This window comes from Dasypus novemcinctus, chromosome 16 (genome assembly GCF_030445035.2).
Source record: "Dasypus novemcinctus isolate mDasNov1 chromosome 16, mDasNov1.1.hap2, whole genome shotgun sequence".
NCBI classification, from domain to species: Eukaryota; Metazoa; Chordata; class Mammalia; order Cingulata; family Dasypodidae; genus Dasypus; species Dasypus novemcinctus.
In genome coordinates this window covers 52,649,265-52,663,878 of record NC_080688.1, presented here as the reverse complement: position 1 = coordinate 52,663,878, position 14,614 = coordinate 52,649,265, and the positions used below count along the sequence as shown (strand labels likewise).

At 38.9% G+C, this 14,614-nt stretch overlaps 1 protein-coding gene across 1 annotated transcript in view; it reads left to right on the top strand.

The window, feature by feature from the left end:
• The window catches only part of TPGS2 (tubulin polyglutamylase complex subunit 2), a 60,176-nt gene extending 46,984 nt beyond the window's left edge, over nucleotides 1-13,192 (top strand). Inside the window, exons 5-7 of the mRNA XM_004473930.4 lie at nucleotides 3,220-3,333; nucleotides 8,774-8,934; nucleotides 10,269-13,192. Coding sequence (XP_004473987.1) covers nucleotides 3,220-3,333; nucleotides 8,774-8,934; nucleotides 10,269-10,496 — 503 coding nt within the window. The 3' untranslated portion in view covers nucleotides 10,497-13,192. The remainder of the gene's footprint in view (nucleotides 1-3,219; nucleotides 3,334-8,773; nucleotides 8,935-10,268) is intronic.
• The last annotated feature ends 1,422 nt before the right edge of the window (nucleotides 13,193-14,614 follow it).

Below are 14,614 nucleotides of genomic sequence, written 5' to 3'. Positions count from 1 at the left end.
CCCATGCATAGGGGTGCCCCATGCTCAAGGAGTGTGCCCTGCAAGGAGAGCTGCCCCATGTGAAAAAAAGTGGCATCGCACACATGGAGAGCTGATGCAGCAAGATGATGCAACAAAAAAGATGCAGTTTCCTAGTGCCGTGAGGGTGCAAGCAGACACAGAAGAACACACAGCGAGTGGACATAGAGAGCAGACAATGGGGGGTGGGAGGGGAAGGGGAGAGAAATAAATCTTAAAAAAATAAACTGGAGAGAAAGACAAATACAAGGAATCACAACTTATTGGGACAAAAAACCTCTGGAGCCAGAAACTGACAGGAAAACTTTAACCATAATAGAAGAACTGATGGAGGCTAACTGTAGACTAGCTTGAGAGTTAAAAACTCCTGTTTTAGTTTTGGAAGTGTGGAGGACCCATACTTTTTTTAATTTTCCAGGACAGGAGCTCTACCAAGTTCTTACCTTGAAGGTTCAAGAAAAACCTTAGTGCTTTCAGGAGTGGGAGAGGAATGTTTCCCAAGGGGGAACCATTTTGAAGTATACCCAGAGTATTCTGTTCTCCACCTGTCCTCAAGGGAAACTACCAGAGCCTGGTGTGGGGCAAGGGAAATACCCAACTCTAGCCCCCTTTATCCTTCCTATCTCACCAAAGGGAAGTGGGGATGAGGAAAAGCTGGGAAACACAGCCCAGGGTACAGGTACACTAAAAGAGAAGATCCAATCATAGGATTATAGAATGCTCCCCCTCCCCCACACCTTACCACATCAATAGAACTGTCTGATAATAGCCGAAAGAACTGCAAGATTCATACTCTAAGAAGGAATTTCTGGAAAACCCAAAGATAAGAGGGAAAACCAAAACAAGGACACTAGAGGAAACTGAAGCCTCAGACACCTACAGCTTTAGCAAATAGTAAACAAAGCATAACTCCTAGTCAAATGAACATAAACCCTCACACTAAAAGCCTATTTACTTCAGTTCCTAGTACCCAATACATCATGTCCAGTTTTCGAAAAAAAATTACAAGACATGCTAAAAAGGTTTAAAAAAAAAGTAGTCTGAAGAGACAAAGCAAGCAGCAAAAACAGACTGAGATATGGGAGATTTTGGAATTTATCAGACTAGGAATTTAAAATTAATATGCTAACAGCTCTACTGTAAAAAGGAGATAACATGCAATAACAGGTAATGTAAGCAGAGGATGAAATGCTAAGACTCAATAGCGCTCCAATTCAAAAACACTGTAGCAGAAATGAAGAATGCCTTTGATAGGGTCACCAGTAAATGGACATGACCAAGGAAAGAATCATTGGGTTTGATATGTCAGTAGAAAGTTTCCAAACTGAAATGCAAAGAGAAAAAAGAATGGAAAAAAAAAAAAAAAAGAACAGAATATCCAACAACTGTGAGACAAATATAAAAGATGTAACATACCCATAATGGGAACACCAGAGGAGAAGAGAGAAAGGAGCAGAAGAAATATTTGAAGTAACAATGGCTGAAAACTGAGACAACAGGAAGCTCAGAGAACACCAGTCAGGAAAAATACAAAAAGAGCAACACCTAGACATACCATATTCAAACTGCAGAAAACCAGAGACAAAGAGAAAATCTTGAATGAAGACAGAAAAAAAAATCTTATCCATAAGAGGAACAAGGATAAGACTTACATCAAATTTCTCTTCACAAATCATGCAAGCAAGAAGAGAGTGGAGTGTTGAAAGAGAAAAGCCACCAACCTAGAATTCTTATCTCTCTTTGAAAGAGAGATAAGAACTTTCTCTGCCAAAAACTGAGGGACCCTACCTTTCATTTGCACAAAATGTTTAGAAAGAAATTCTTCAGAGAGAAGGAAAAATGATATATCAGAAACGGGGATCCATAGGAAGGAAGAGCTTTGGAAAAAGAATAATTAAAGGTAAAATAAAGCCTTTTATTTTTCTTATTCTTAAATGATCTAATAGATAAGTCTTCGAAATAATAGCAACAGTGTATCGGATGATTATAGCTTATGGATAAGTGAGTGTTATAAGGGACAGGCTTAAAAAATTGGAAATTCTGTTTAAGGTTCCTGTACTACTCATGAAGTGGTATAGTGCTACTGTAAAGCAGATTTGACTGGTTGTAAATGTATACCCCAAACTCTAGGGCTACCACTAAAAGTTTTTTTTAAAGAAGTATAACTGATACACTAGGAAATGAGTGAAAAAGAGCAAATGAAAGTTACACTAAATGTCTTACAGAGCTTTCTACATAGTTATTACTGCAGAGAAAACAGGATCAATATAATGTATATTACATCCCATTTTTATACAATAAGCAATCTTGAAGACAAAATTTAAATGTATATCTATATGTTGGTCTCAGACCATATGAGATGAAGATGACTATGAAAGTATTACCTCCACAGGAGGAAAAAGTCAAGTTAAAAAACAAGAGAGGAAGAAATTATTCTAAATTAGAAATCTAAATATTTATGCATTTATGTGAAATTCTGTATATGTATGGGTATACATAAAAATCAAAAATATTATTTTTTTATACTTTATTTTCTCCCATCTCTTCTAGGTCTATAAATTTCCCTACACCCAAGTCATCATACCAATCTTTATCCCATAATAGCTGTTATGAAACAGGAGAGAAGGCTTTTAATGCTTACATTTCTAAGAACTTATGTTTTCTGTTACTTCATGATACTAGATTTCTAGGTAGGTGTTTCCAGTTGAACCAGATTTAAACATACCAAAACATTTTCATTGAATTATCAAATTGTTGAATATTATAAATAACACATATTGAAAGGGGAAAGGGTATTCCAATCAAAAGACTGTAAAACACTATAAATAAGGGGAAAGCAGTTCACTGGGAAAATGTAGAAGTCCTTTCATCATCAGGCTCTTCAGATTACTCTGCCTTTATGTAGTCCTGTTGTCTCACTGCCAAGGTGTACAATTTGTTTTCCATAGGCCACCTTCCCCCAGGTACCCTGACATTCTATGTTGTTAATGGATGATCCCAGACAGAAGGTCCAGTCCATGGATGAGGATGAGATCCAGGGCATTTAGCATATAGAATTCATTTGACTCACATTTGAAAATAATGTTTAAGACTATGTCTGACATAGGCTTTTCCCTGTTTTCATCCTTGAATAGCTAGAAGAATAAGTATGTGTTTGAGTTGAGTATGTTTAAACATTACCATTAACTTCTGGGTTTGCAGCCAATGGAGACCAACCAGAGAAGCCCCACTTTGATTCTCGCAGTGTGATATTTGAGCTGGATTCTTGCAATGGGAATGGGAAGGTTTGCCTTGTCTACAAAAGTGGGAAACCAGGTAAGAGTCATTTATAAATATGATCCTGTATTTGGGGTAAGACCTCGTGTGTCCCTGCTCACTGGCTGTCATACAAAAAGAACATTCCTCCCTGGCCTCCTGTAGGTACCAAGACCCAGAAAGCCCCTTTGGCTCTCTCTGAACATATCCCTCTAAATGAATTTCTAAAGTCTTTTTAAGCCATTTTCACTTATGAGCTATTATAAAACAATCTATGGGTTTGGAATCATAGATGAATAAAAACGAAAAAGAAAAGTCATTCTGTTTATAGACTCCTCCAGAAGATCGGAAAGTTCATGTATTAGCTAAGCATGGAGGAAGCATATTATTTTTCTTCTATACTTCTGTATCTAGCCGATTAACAGCATTAAAAACTTGAGTTACTAGATCTTAATCTAAGACCCCAGGTGAGAAATCAAGAAAAAAATACCTTGGTCCCTTAAGCAGTGGCTGGAGCACCTGGACCCCCAGCAGCAGTTCAGATTCCAGTAGGGACTGTCGAACTACTAAGCTGAAGATGACTGAGTTCCCTTCAAGTAGATTTCTGCCTGAGGGGTGAGAAGACATAAACACCAGGATTCACAGAGTCTGTCCATCTATCAGTACCACAGAAATGATACACATTATCCTCTGAGAGAAGGAATTTAGTGACATAGTCTTGAAGTGTGGGTAAGAATATTTATGGGGTGGCAGAATTTGGTAGGGTAAAAGGAGCATTCTAGCAAAGGGACCCATGGTTAAAAGGTGTGCTGTGGAAAAGTACAACCGATTTGGAGCAAATGGCAAGTAATTCCAGTTCAGTGGGCATATAGCTCATCTTGTGGATGTGGAGATGAAGCCAAAAGGCCAGTGCTCCCCTTCCTGTGAAGCTTTGAAAGCCAAGGTTGTATATCAGGAGAATGGCAGCATTCAAATGAAATTGTGTATGCCCACAAACAGTTTTGAAAGAGTTAAGTCTGGATTATCAAGGCCACTTAGGGAGCTGTTATATTTATCAAAACAAGAGATGAACTAGGATAGGCCTGAAGGAGTAAGTGGAAGATCAGAAACAGGTGCAGGGTAGAGGCTGGTACTGTAATGCCTACTTCAGCTCTACCAGGTTATTGCACAACAGCACAGGCAGGATTCCCGAGGAGTAAACTGGTCTAGGCTCCTCCATGGTTGAGTCTCATGACTGATTCCTAAAGGAGGCTCTTCAAAACAGCCAGAGCCAGTCTGTTTCTCTCCATCAGGAAGGCTGAGGCCACACAGCCTGTATGTGTTGAAGGAGGAGTGCTGTTGCTGAATAGAAAAGAAGCATCTGCTTAGGTGCCTGATGGTTGAAGTGCAGCAGAGAGGAATTCATAGATTGGAAATTTGTTAAAGAATACCAAAGAAAATGGAGAATGGCACTGGCAGGTTTGGGGATTTTTTTTCTCCACAAGAGAGGAACTTTACTGACATATCCGCAACTCAATTTTAACAGCTATTTCTCCTTCCTTCCTCCCCTCCTCCTTTCCTCCCTTCCTTCTTCCCTCCCTCCCTTCCTTATTCTCTCTCTCCCTCCCTCCCTTCCTCCCTTCTTCCCTCTCTCTTTCCTCTCCTCTTTCCCTCCCTCCTTCCTTTCCTCCCTCCTTTCTTCCCTTCCTCCCATCCTCCCTTCTCATATATCATTCATACATGAAGATACATAAACAGTAAGTGTATAGTAAAAATTGTGGACTTACAAAGCAAACATGCATAATATCATACAGGGGTCCCATACATCACCCCTCCACCAACACCTTGCATTGTGATACATTTGTTACAAACTATGCAAGAACATCATCAAAATATTACTGCCAGCTATATTCTATATCTTATGTTTGGTGTATTTTTCCCAAACCCACCCTATATTTTTTAATCAATTTTACTGATATATATTAATAAATCTTACAATTTATCCAAAGTGTAAAATCAATGGTATTTGATATATAGTTATGCGTTCATCACTTCAATCATTATTAAAGCATTTCATTATTTCAATAATAATAATAAACAACAGACAAGCAAACAAGGGAATTCCTCCCCTCTCACTCTCTCTGTTTCCCTTGCTGTACATAGCTGCTACTTCTGGCTATTCCTACACAATTATTTGTTTATTAAGCAATTTTATTCAGATATATTCAAATATCATATAATCGATCAAAAGTATATAATCAATGGCTTTTTTTTAGCCATTAAAAAGATCTTTATTGTAAAATTGTAAAATAAAATATAAAAATTAATGGAAAGAAATTACAAATTTTAAAACAGTATAAGTCCACGTTACATTTAATATAATCAATTATAAGAAATAGTATAGCAACAAACATTTATAAATGTAAATAATTTTAATATAATAGAAATTAATTATAATGTAATTTTTATATTATAGCTCTAACTATTGGACATAATAATCTCTAAGAATGAAATAAATCATTTGGTTTAGTTATTTAATTTCCATTTAGGCCATAATTCTTTCTGAATAATCAAATTCCTATTTGGGAATTTTTCACATCTTATTAGAATGAATTACTGCAGATAACAATAAGCCAATTCATAATTTTATGAGGCAGAAAAACTCAAAATCTTTTCCAACAGTGGTCATGCTAAATCATTATTGGCCCAGGTGGATTATTTTAATTAATGAGTATGCATAAGAAAGAGTTAAAGAAAAATGAAGTAACCAAAAATTTATCTCTTCTCTAGTCCTCATCAATTAAAGCAAATATTTATTTTGCATGAATAAACTTAAATAATACTGATCACAGGAACAATTTGCTAGTTGTACTGAGTAATTATTGCTCATATACGGTAATATTGTTATTTTATGTTTATCTAGTCTACTCCAGCTCTTTTTTGGTTACTGTTTGCATGGAATACCTTTTTCCAGCCTTTCCTTTTAACCTGGTTGTATCCTTATGTCTGAGGTGGGTTTCTTATAGACAACCTATAGATAGTGCATATTTTTTTTTATCCTTTCTATCAGTCTATGTCTTTTTTGGTTTTTTTTGTGTTATATTTTTTTATTTCTCTCCCCTTCCCTGCCCCGCCCCCCCCCCCCCCCCCCCCCGTTGTCTGCTTTCCATGTCCATTCGCTCTGTGTTCTTCTGTGTCTACTTGTATTCTTGTCAGTGGCACCCGGAATCTGTGTCTCTTTTTGTTGCATCATCTTGCTGCATCAGCTCTCCATGTGTGTGGTACCATTCCTGGGTAGGCTGCACTTTTTTCGCACTGGGCGACTCTCTTTGTGGGGCTCACTCCTTGCACTTGGGGCTCCCCTACATGGGGGACACCCCTGCGTGGCATGGCACTCCTTGCACGCATCAGCGCTGCACATGGGCCAGCTCATCACACGGGTCAGGAAGCCCTGGGTTTGAACCTTGGACCTCCCATGTGGTAGGCAGATGCCCCATCTTTGGGCCAAATCTACTTCCCAGTCTATGTCTTTTGAATGAGGAGTTCAGTCCATTAACATTCAGTGTTATGACTGTAAAGGCATTACTTGATTTTGTCCTTCGGTTCTCTGTTGTCATCCCATTCTATTATCTGTCTTCCTATCCTTTAGTTCTCCCTTCCTAATAATCTTCATTCCTAAACTCTTCTCCAAATCTCTCACCCTTTTTTTTTCCTTTCAGGCTGCAGCACCCTCTTTAGCGTCACTTGTAAATCTGGTCTTTTGGTAACATATTCTATCAGTTTTTGTTTGTCCATGAAGACTTTGAACTCACCCTCATTTTTGAAGGGCAACTTTGCCAAATACAGAATTCTTGGCTTGTAGCTTTTCTCTTTCAGTACATTAAATACATCATACCACTTTCCTCTCTCCTCCATGGTTTCTGATGAGAGGTCTGCACTTAATCTTATTGTACACGACTCTGCTTTTCCCTTGCTGCTTTCAAAATCCTCTCTTTGTCTCTGATATTTGTCATTTTGAATAGTATGTGTCTCGGGGTAGATCTATTCAGATTTATTCTGTTTGTGGTGCGTTGTCCTTCTTGGATATTGATATTTGTGTCATTCATAAGGGTTAGGAAGTTTTCAGTCATTATTTCCTCAAATATTCTTTCTGCCCCTTTTCCATTCCCTTCTCCTTCTGGGACACCAATAATGCCAATGTTTGTGCATTTTGCATTGTCGTTTAATTCCTTGAAAATCTGTTCCATTTTTTCCATTCTCTTTCTGTTCTCCTGTCTTGTCCAGTTCATATGTTCTGCCTCCAATTCACTAATTCTGTCTTCAAGCAATTCAAACCTGCTCTTATGTGCCTCTAATGTATTTTTAATCTCATCCATTATGTATTTCATTCCCATAAGATCTGTTACTTTTCTTTGCAGTCTCTCAAATTTTTCTTTATTCTCTCCCAGTATCTTCTTAATATCCTTTATTTCTTTAGTCAAATATTCTATAAATTCTTTGAAGTGATTTAGGAGAGTTTTGTGGTTATCACTGATTGTGTTAAATCCTGCATTTCTTGAGGATGTTTGGTTTGTTCTTTTGGCTGACCATCCCTTCCTGTTTCCTAGTATAGCTTGTAATTTTTTGCTGATGTCTAGGCATCTGAATATGTTGATGAATTTACTATGATGGTCAATTTCTTTCTCTTGCCTAGTTTTTCTTCACAGCTTTTCTTTGATATTTGGTTCAACTTATTCTCAGTATTTAAAATTTCTCAGCTTAAGTTTTCAAAATCGGGCCAGAGACTCACTAGTGGGGTGCAGATTTTTCTCCCAGGTTTTGTATACAGAGAGCGTGAAGTTTTTGTCCATACCATTTCCAGACTGGCCAGCAGATGGCACTAGTTGGCACACCTTTCCTCTGTGGTGCTCTTTCCTGTGTTCCTGTGTTGAATCTCCAGAGCAGAAATTCAGAGTGGGCTCTGCTGGCTGTATTCACTGAAGACAATCATCCCAACCTCCCCTCCCTTTTCCACTGAAATAACTAACAGGAAAGGAAGATGTCTGTTCCCTTCTCAGTTGGCTGCAGCAAGACAGGGGTTTTACCCGAGCTTATTATCTTGAGGGGCAAGGGGAAGGGGAACCCTCCCTGGCTGCCACGGGGCTTAGTAACACATTTGTCACTTCAGGTTCTTCATCTCTTCTCACCTTCCTGGGAGTTGTGTAGCACTGTCCTGGTTTGCTGACCCCCAAAGCAGGGTCTCAGACAGCTTTTGGTTTTCTCCATTGTTTTTGTGAGAGTATTCAGCTCTGTTAGTCCATCACCCTCTTCCCACAATCCTCCCTTTCTTACCTAAAGACCTTTTTTTTTCCTTTATTTTTATTGTGGTAACATATACACAACACAGAATATCTCTTTTTAACCACTGTCATGTATACATTTCAGTAATATTAACAGTATATTCACAATATTGTGCTACCAGTATGTAAAGGAAAAAAAGTGTTAAGCTATCCCTTATCAGTTATTTTCTTTGTTATTACAGCATTAGCACAAGACACTGAAATCTGGTTCCTGGACAGAGCTTTATACTGGCATTTTCTCACAGATACCTTTACTGCTTATTATCGCCTGCTCATCACGCACCTGGGCCTACCCCAGTGGCAGTATGCATTCACCAGCTATGGCATAAGCCCCCAAGCCAAGGTAAGACAGGGGCATCTGCCATCTCAGACTTTGGTCTATTGCAGAATCTTCTGAAAAAATTTGTTAAACTGCAGATTCTCAGCCTCCCCATCTGATTCAGGAAACCTGGGGTTGGGCCCAAGAACCTGCATTTTCAATAAACAAGGCAGGTAATTCCAAATTAAGTGGATAATCTCATTTTATGTTCTACTTAAAGTGGTTCCCATGCTTGGCTGATCCTCAATCACCTAGAGAGTTCTTTTAAAGTAAAGTTTATTTGGGGGTGTAGGTCTGCTTGTTTGTTTGGATAGATAATACATGCACACAGAAGAAGTGAAAAGTTTCTTATTCCCTTGTCCTCCAGTCTCCCTGTATCCTTCCCCAGAGGCAGCCACTGTTAACAGTTTCTTGTGTGTCCTTCTGTAGATACTCTATGCATATAAAACATGCAAGCAAACATATTGGTTTTTGGGTTTTTTTCCCCAAATCATAAATGCAATATGCTATTCACATTTTTCTGTACTTTGTTCTTTTCATGTAACACTCCGTCTTGGAGTTCATTCCTAATCAGTACATATAGAACTGCCTCATTCTTTTTAAAGGCTAATATAAATGTACCTCATTTATAGTATAGGTCCAGCACCATTTCACACATAAGATGCCAGGTAATTCTCATATACAGCCTGATTTGAGAACACCATGTATGGTTAGAACTTTTGACGTGGTGGCAGTAAATTAGGGACTCAGCTCCATTGCAGTTTTACAGTTCATTTTGTCACATAAGATAATGATAACTTCCACCTGCTCAACATTGTAGGGTGGTTGTGCTCAAAGAAAAGTCAATAGATGTGGTTGTCCTTTACCTTCAGCAACCCAGAGAGCCATTAGGAAAAAGAGTACTAACTCAGGCAGCTGCCATCAGCAGAAGGCCTGCGCTGGCCTCTGTCATACAGCAACCTTGCAGGAGGAGTGCTGCCAACATACACTTCATGGGGAGTGACTAGTTTGAGAACAGAACAGTTACAAGAACACTGTGCCCCAGAGATTTGAGACATAGCATCCTGGCTCAGGGTTCAGTGGAGCAGAAGGAAGGAAGTTGACTCAGAGTCTTAATTCTCAAACTGCATTTATTTTAAAGGCTGTGCGACTTCAGAAAGTGGTGTGTCTTACCAGGGATTGATGGGATCTATCATCACTTTGATTTAAAGGATGTGTTAATAGATTTTCAAGGGAGATTTTCATAAAATTTTTCTCTTTGCCTCATCTCTCCAGCTCCCTATTCTCCCTATTCTCCCTAACCCTGCTCCTTTTTTTTCCTTTGAAATATGATTCTCTCTCCCAATTCTGCCTTTCAGCAATGGTTCAACATGTATAAACCCATCACCTATAATACAGACCTGCTCACAGAAGAGACCGACTCCTTTGTGAACAAGCTGGATCCCAGCCGAGTGTTCAAGAGCAAGAACAAGACCTTAATCCCCAAAAAGAAAGGGCCTGTGCAGCCTGCAGGCACCCAGAAAGGGCCCTCAGGTCCCTCCACTTCTAAATCCTCCTCTGCCTCTGGAAACTCTGTCCGAAAATGAGCACCCCCATTTCAAGCTCCCCACCAGCCCCTCAGCAGTGAACTCCATGTACAGATGGCCTAAGCCTTTGACTCTTTGTTGAACCATAGGCCATCTGAGTGATCAAGATCCTAGACCTTTTACTTCCAGTGGCATTAGCCAGAAGCTGGAAGGGCACACTGGGGTCTCCACAAGAGTCCTTCCTGTATCCATCACCCCCTACCTCCAGAAGCAGTGGAGAATTCCCAATCTTGTTTCAGTGGCCAAATAGATCTTTTTTTCCACACCCTTCTCCCCGTCAATTAACATGAGGCATTAGAACTGTGCTGTTCAGTTGGTAGCCACTAGCTACATGTGGCTATGTAATTTAAAGTAAATTAAATTAAAATTCAGTTCCTCAGTTGCACTAGCTACATTTCAAGTATTCACGTGGCAAGTGGCTTCTGTATTGGACAGCAAAGCGATATGGAATATTTCCATCATCACAGGAAGTTCTGTTGGATGTCGCTGCATTAAAACATTTGCACTGCTCCTCAGATGATTTAATGTTTTAGATAATGTTGATGCTTTAATGTAATGTGTCAGAATGCTCCAGAAAAACTCTTGAAGATACATTTGTATGCTTTTTATATCCTTCAGCACAAACAAGTCTCATTTTGCTCCATATATCATCAGTTTCTTATAAAGTTTCTTGCTTGCAGTTTTCTGTCCTGGTATTTGCGTGACTGCCAACATTATTTGTTTTTTGTTGTTGTTGTTTGTTTTTTTAAGAGGTGATTTTGCAGCACAATTCTAGCCATTAAAAAAATGAGCAAACAACCTCCCAAACATTGCTTCATAGGACTCGTCATAAAGAGTTTTGAAGAAATTCGTCACTGCTGATAAAAGCTTTCTACCTGTTCACATGGTCCCTGGTCATCCTTAGTACTGGCAGCCTCCTGTTTAGAATAGGATGGGATTCCAGGAGTTCCTTTGTTAGTAAGTTGTCTGTAATTCAGAAATCATTTTCCCATAGACATGTGGGGGTACTAGACCGCCCATATCTGCCTAATATCTGACACAAGATAAATCTGAACCTACCTACTACGTCTAATAGGATTTCTCTAGAGAAGGTTGCTCAGGTTCAAATAGGAATATCTGAAATCATTTCCTCATTCTACAGCCTTAGCCCTAGCAAAATGAGGAAAGTAAGGTCCTCATTTTTATTTCCCAGCGGGGGCTTTGGGTGGCTGCAGTTTTTGTTCGGTAGTCCCAGAGATTGGAGAATGAAGAACTCTGAGGAGTGAGGAGCAGGGACTTACAAAGCTTTCACACTTCAATCCTAGCCACTTCTGTCTTTTCCTTTCCTGACTTCTCTCCACCACTATGATTGGCCAAGCTTCTTTCCTTTTTACTACCTCCCCCTACTAGTCAACCCAGGATTCTCTCTTCTGTGAACCCACTGCAGAACTCAAACCAATCCCCAGGATTCTCTACCCGTACTTCTCCGAAACCATTTGAGTATTTATGAAGTTTTTGGTTTTTGCTGATTGTAGTAATAGATGGTCAGTGAAAAGGAGACTTCAGTCCTCCCCCCACTACCACTTTCCACAGCCCCTAACGGAAAAAAAGTAAAGAGGTGGCCTTTAACAATCCAGGGCTCTGAAATGAGTCTGTACTGCACAGTCCCACAAGTGTTTTATCCCCAGAGCAGTTGAAGGGGCAGACAAATAGACTGGCTGCTTCCCCATTTTTTCAATATTTGAAATATTGAAATATTAATGCCCTTCATTTTTGGGGAGCATGACCTGAGGTTCATGTTAATAGCTTATTCCGTTGCTTTAAAATATGTATCAGCCATTCAGTTAGCTTCTAATGGGAAATATTTAAAATGACACACCTCTTATCTTGCAATCCTAACCCTAACCATTTGCAATTTTAAACTTTTTAAAAATCATCACACATGACTTTGTAAAATCTTCCCTTTAGGAGATATTTTGATTCTTTCAATTTAATTACTTAGGCTCTTAAACTTTGAGCATTTAGAACTGTAGCAATTCAAGTAATAATGCTAATAAAGACAAAATATCAGAACTTTGGGCCACCCGATTTTAAAGCAAATTTTTGTCATCTGAATTAGTCATTTATTCCAGTGAGACTCTGCCCTTACTATGTATTAGAATCACCTGAAGTGTCCAGACTCCATCCCAAACTGATGAGAAAAGATGCCTGACAATGAGGCATCAGTATATTTTTAAAGGTCCCCTAGTATGCAGTCCAAGTGGAAAACCACTGAAAGAGAGAACAGAGGAGACTCTGACAAAGCAGCAGTGGTCTCAGAGTTAAATCCCTGGCACCAAAATATGTAGCATCACAAACCACAGTTTCAGATGCTGCGTACATTTCTCACGAGAACATTTGCTGGGCATGGTGTTAGCCTTGAACTTGATCATCATCCATTTCTGTGAACTACCCAATCCTTTTGTTAAATAGGAAATTTTTATTTATGCTTTTATTTATGTTTTTATTTAATGCAAAAATTTTATTTTGAAATTTTTCAAATCTCTAGACATTGAGGGAAGCAGATGTACCTTAGGTAACTGAGCTTCCGCCTACTACATAGGAGGTCCTTGGTTTGTTTCCCAGTGCTCCCTAAAGAAGACAGTGAGTTGGCATGACAGGCAGGCATGGCAAGCTGATAGAACAAGATGACACAACAGGAGACATAAGAAGAAAAACATAATAGATACAACTAAGCAGGGAGCAGGGATACAACTAAGCAGGTTCCCAGTGCCTTCTAAGGAAAACGAGCAAGACAGTGAGCTGATGCAACAGGCAGGTACAGCAAGCTGATGCAAAAAGATGACACAAGAGACACAAGAAGAAAAAACCTAATGAGAGATCCAACAAAGCAGGGAACAGAGGTGGCTTAAGAAATTAAGCACCTCCCTCCCACGTTGGAGGTCCCAGATTCAGTTTCTGTTGCCTCCTAAAGACAAGTATACAGCAAGTGTAAGCAATGAGGGGGTAGGGAAAAATAAACCTAAAAAAAATGCCTCTAAAACTAATAATTATAGCAAAAAAAAAAAAGTTCACATTAAATTCTGTTTTAAAAAAATTTATATAGACAGTGAAAAAAATAGTTCCACAAATACCCATATAATACTTTACCTATAGTCACCAATTGTTGATACAATTTTTGCCACATTCAAAGTTCAATTTATCTATAAACACACAAATGAGCATATATTTTTTTTTGTTAGAATCATTCTAAATTAAGTTGCAGATTTCATGACTGTACCCTAAATACTTAAGCACACATCTTTCTATGAATAAGGATATTTCCCTGTCTTACCAGGACATAATTATTACATCTAAGGCAATTAACAATAATTCCATCATATAATGCAATATATAGTCCATATTTGAATTTCCCCACTTGTTCCAAAAAGTATATTTATGGCCTTTTTTTTTTCCTTTTGATTCAGGCTCTAATCAAGTTTCCATACATTGAATTGCATTTGGTTATATCTCTTGATCTACAACAGCCCCCTGCTGGATCCCTATTTTGTTTGTTTTTCAAGACATTGGCTATTTTGAAAAGTCCAGGCCTGTTTTCTGGCCCATATTCAGAATGTGTTTGATTGTTTACCATATCCTTTTAATAAACTTTTCTGCCTTGATCACCCAGTGTCTGCTGTTCCTTGCAACTAAAATTTTGATTAATTCAAAGGTGCTTTATATTTATCTTTCATTAACTCCCCAGTTATCTATGCTAGAAACATTAGCGACAACCTCCCCCTCAAGTCAGCCATACATATCAAACTTGCCTAGATGAAACTGAAGTTTCAATTAGGCATCAAGTTGCAATACATGTGAAATGCCCAATGAAGTGCCAAATCCCCCATGTGCAGGTTTTCAAAGAAAATACAGAGAGCTTGTTCAATGGCTCTTCCTCCCCTCCCACCTGACACTGTGAAGGGGCAAGACAAAGAAATTTCCTGAGGAGAATATCTTTGGACAAAGCTGATTTGTGAACTCTCATGCCCAAAGAAAAGGGGGTGCCTCCTCCTTACTTCTAACTTGGTGAGTGTGGGGCTTCCATAGAGTAACGCCAGAACAGTAAGCTGCGGAGTCTGGAGGGGAGACAGTGTGCTAGC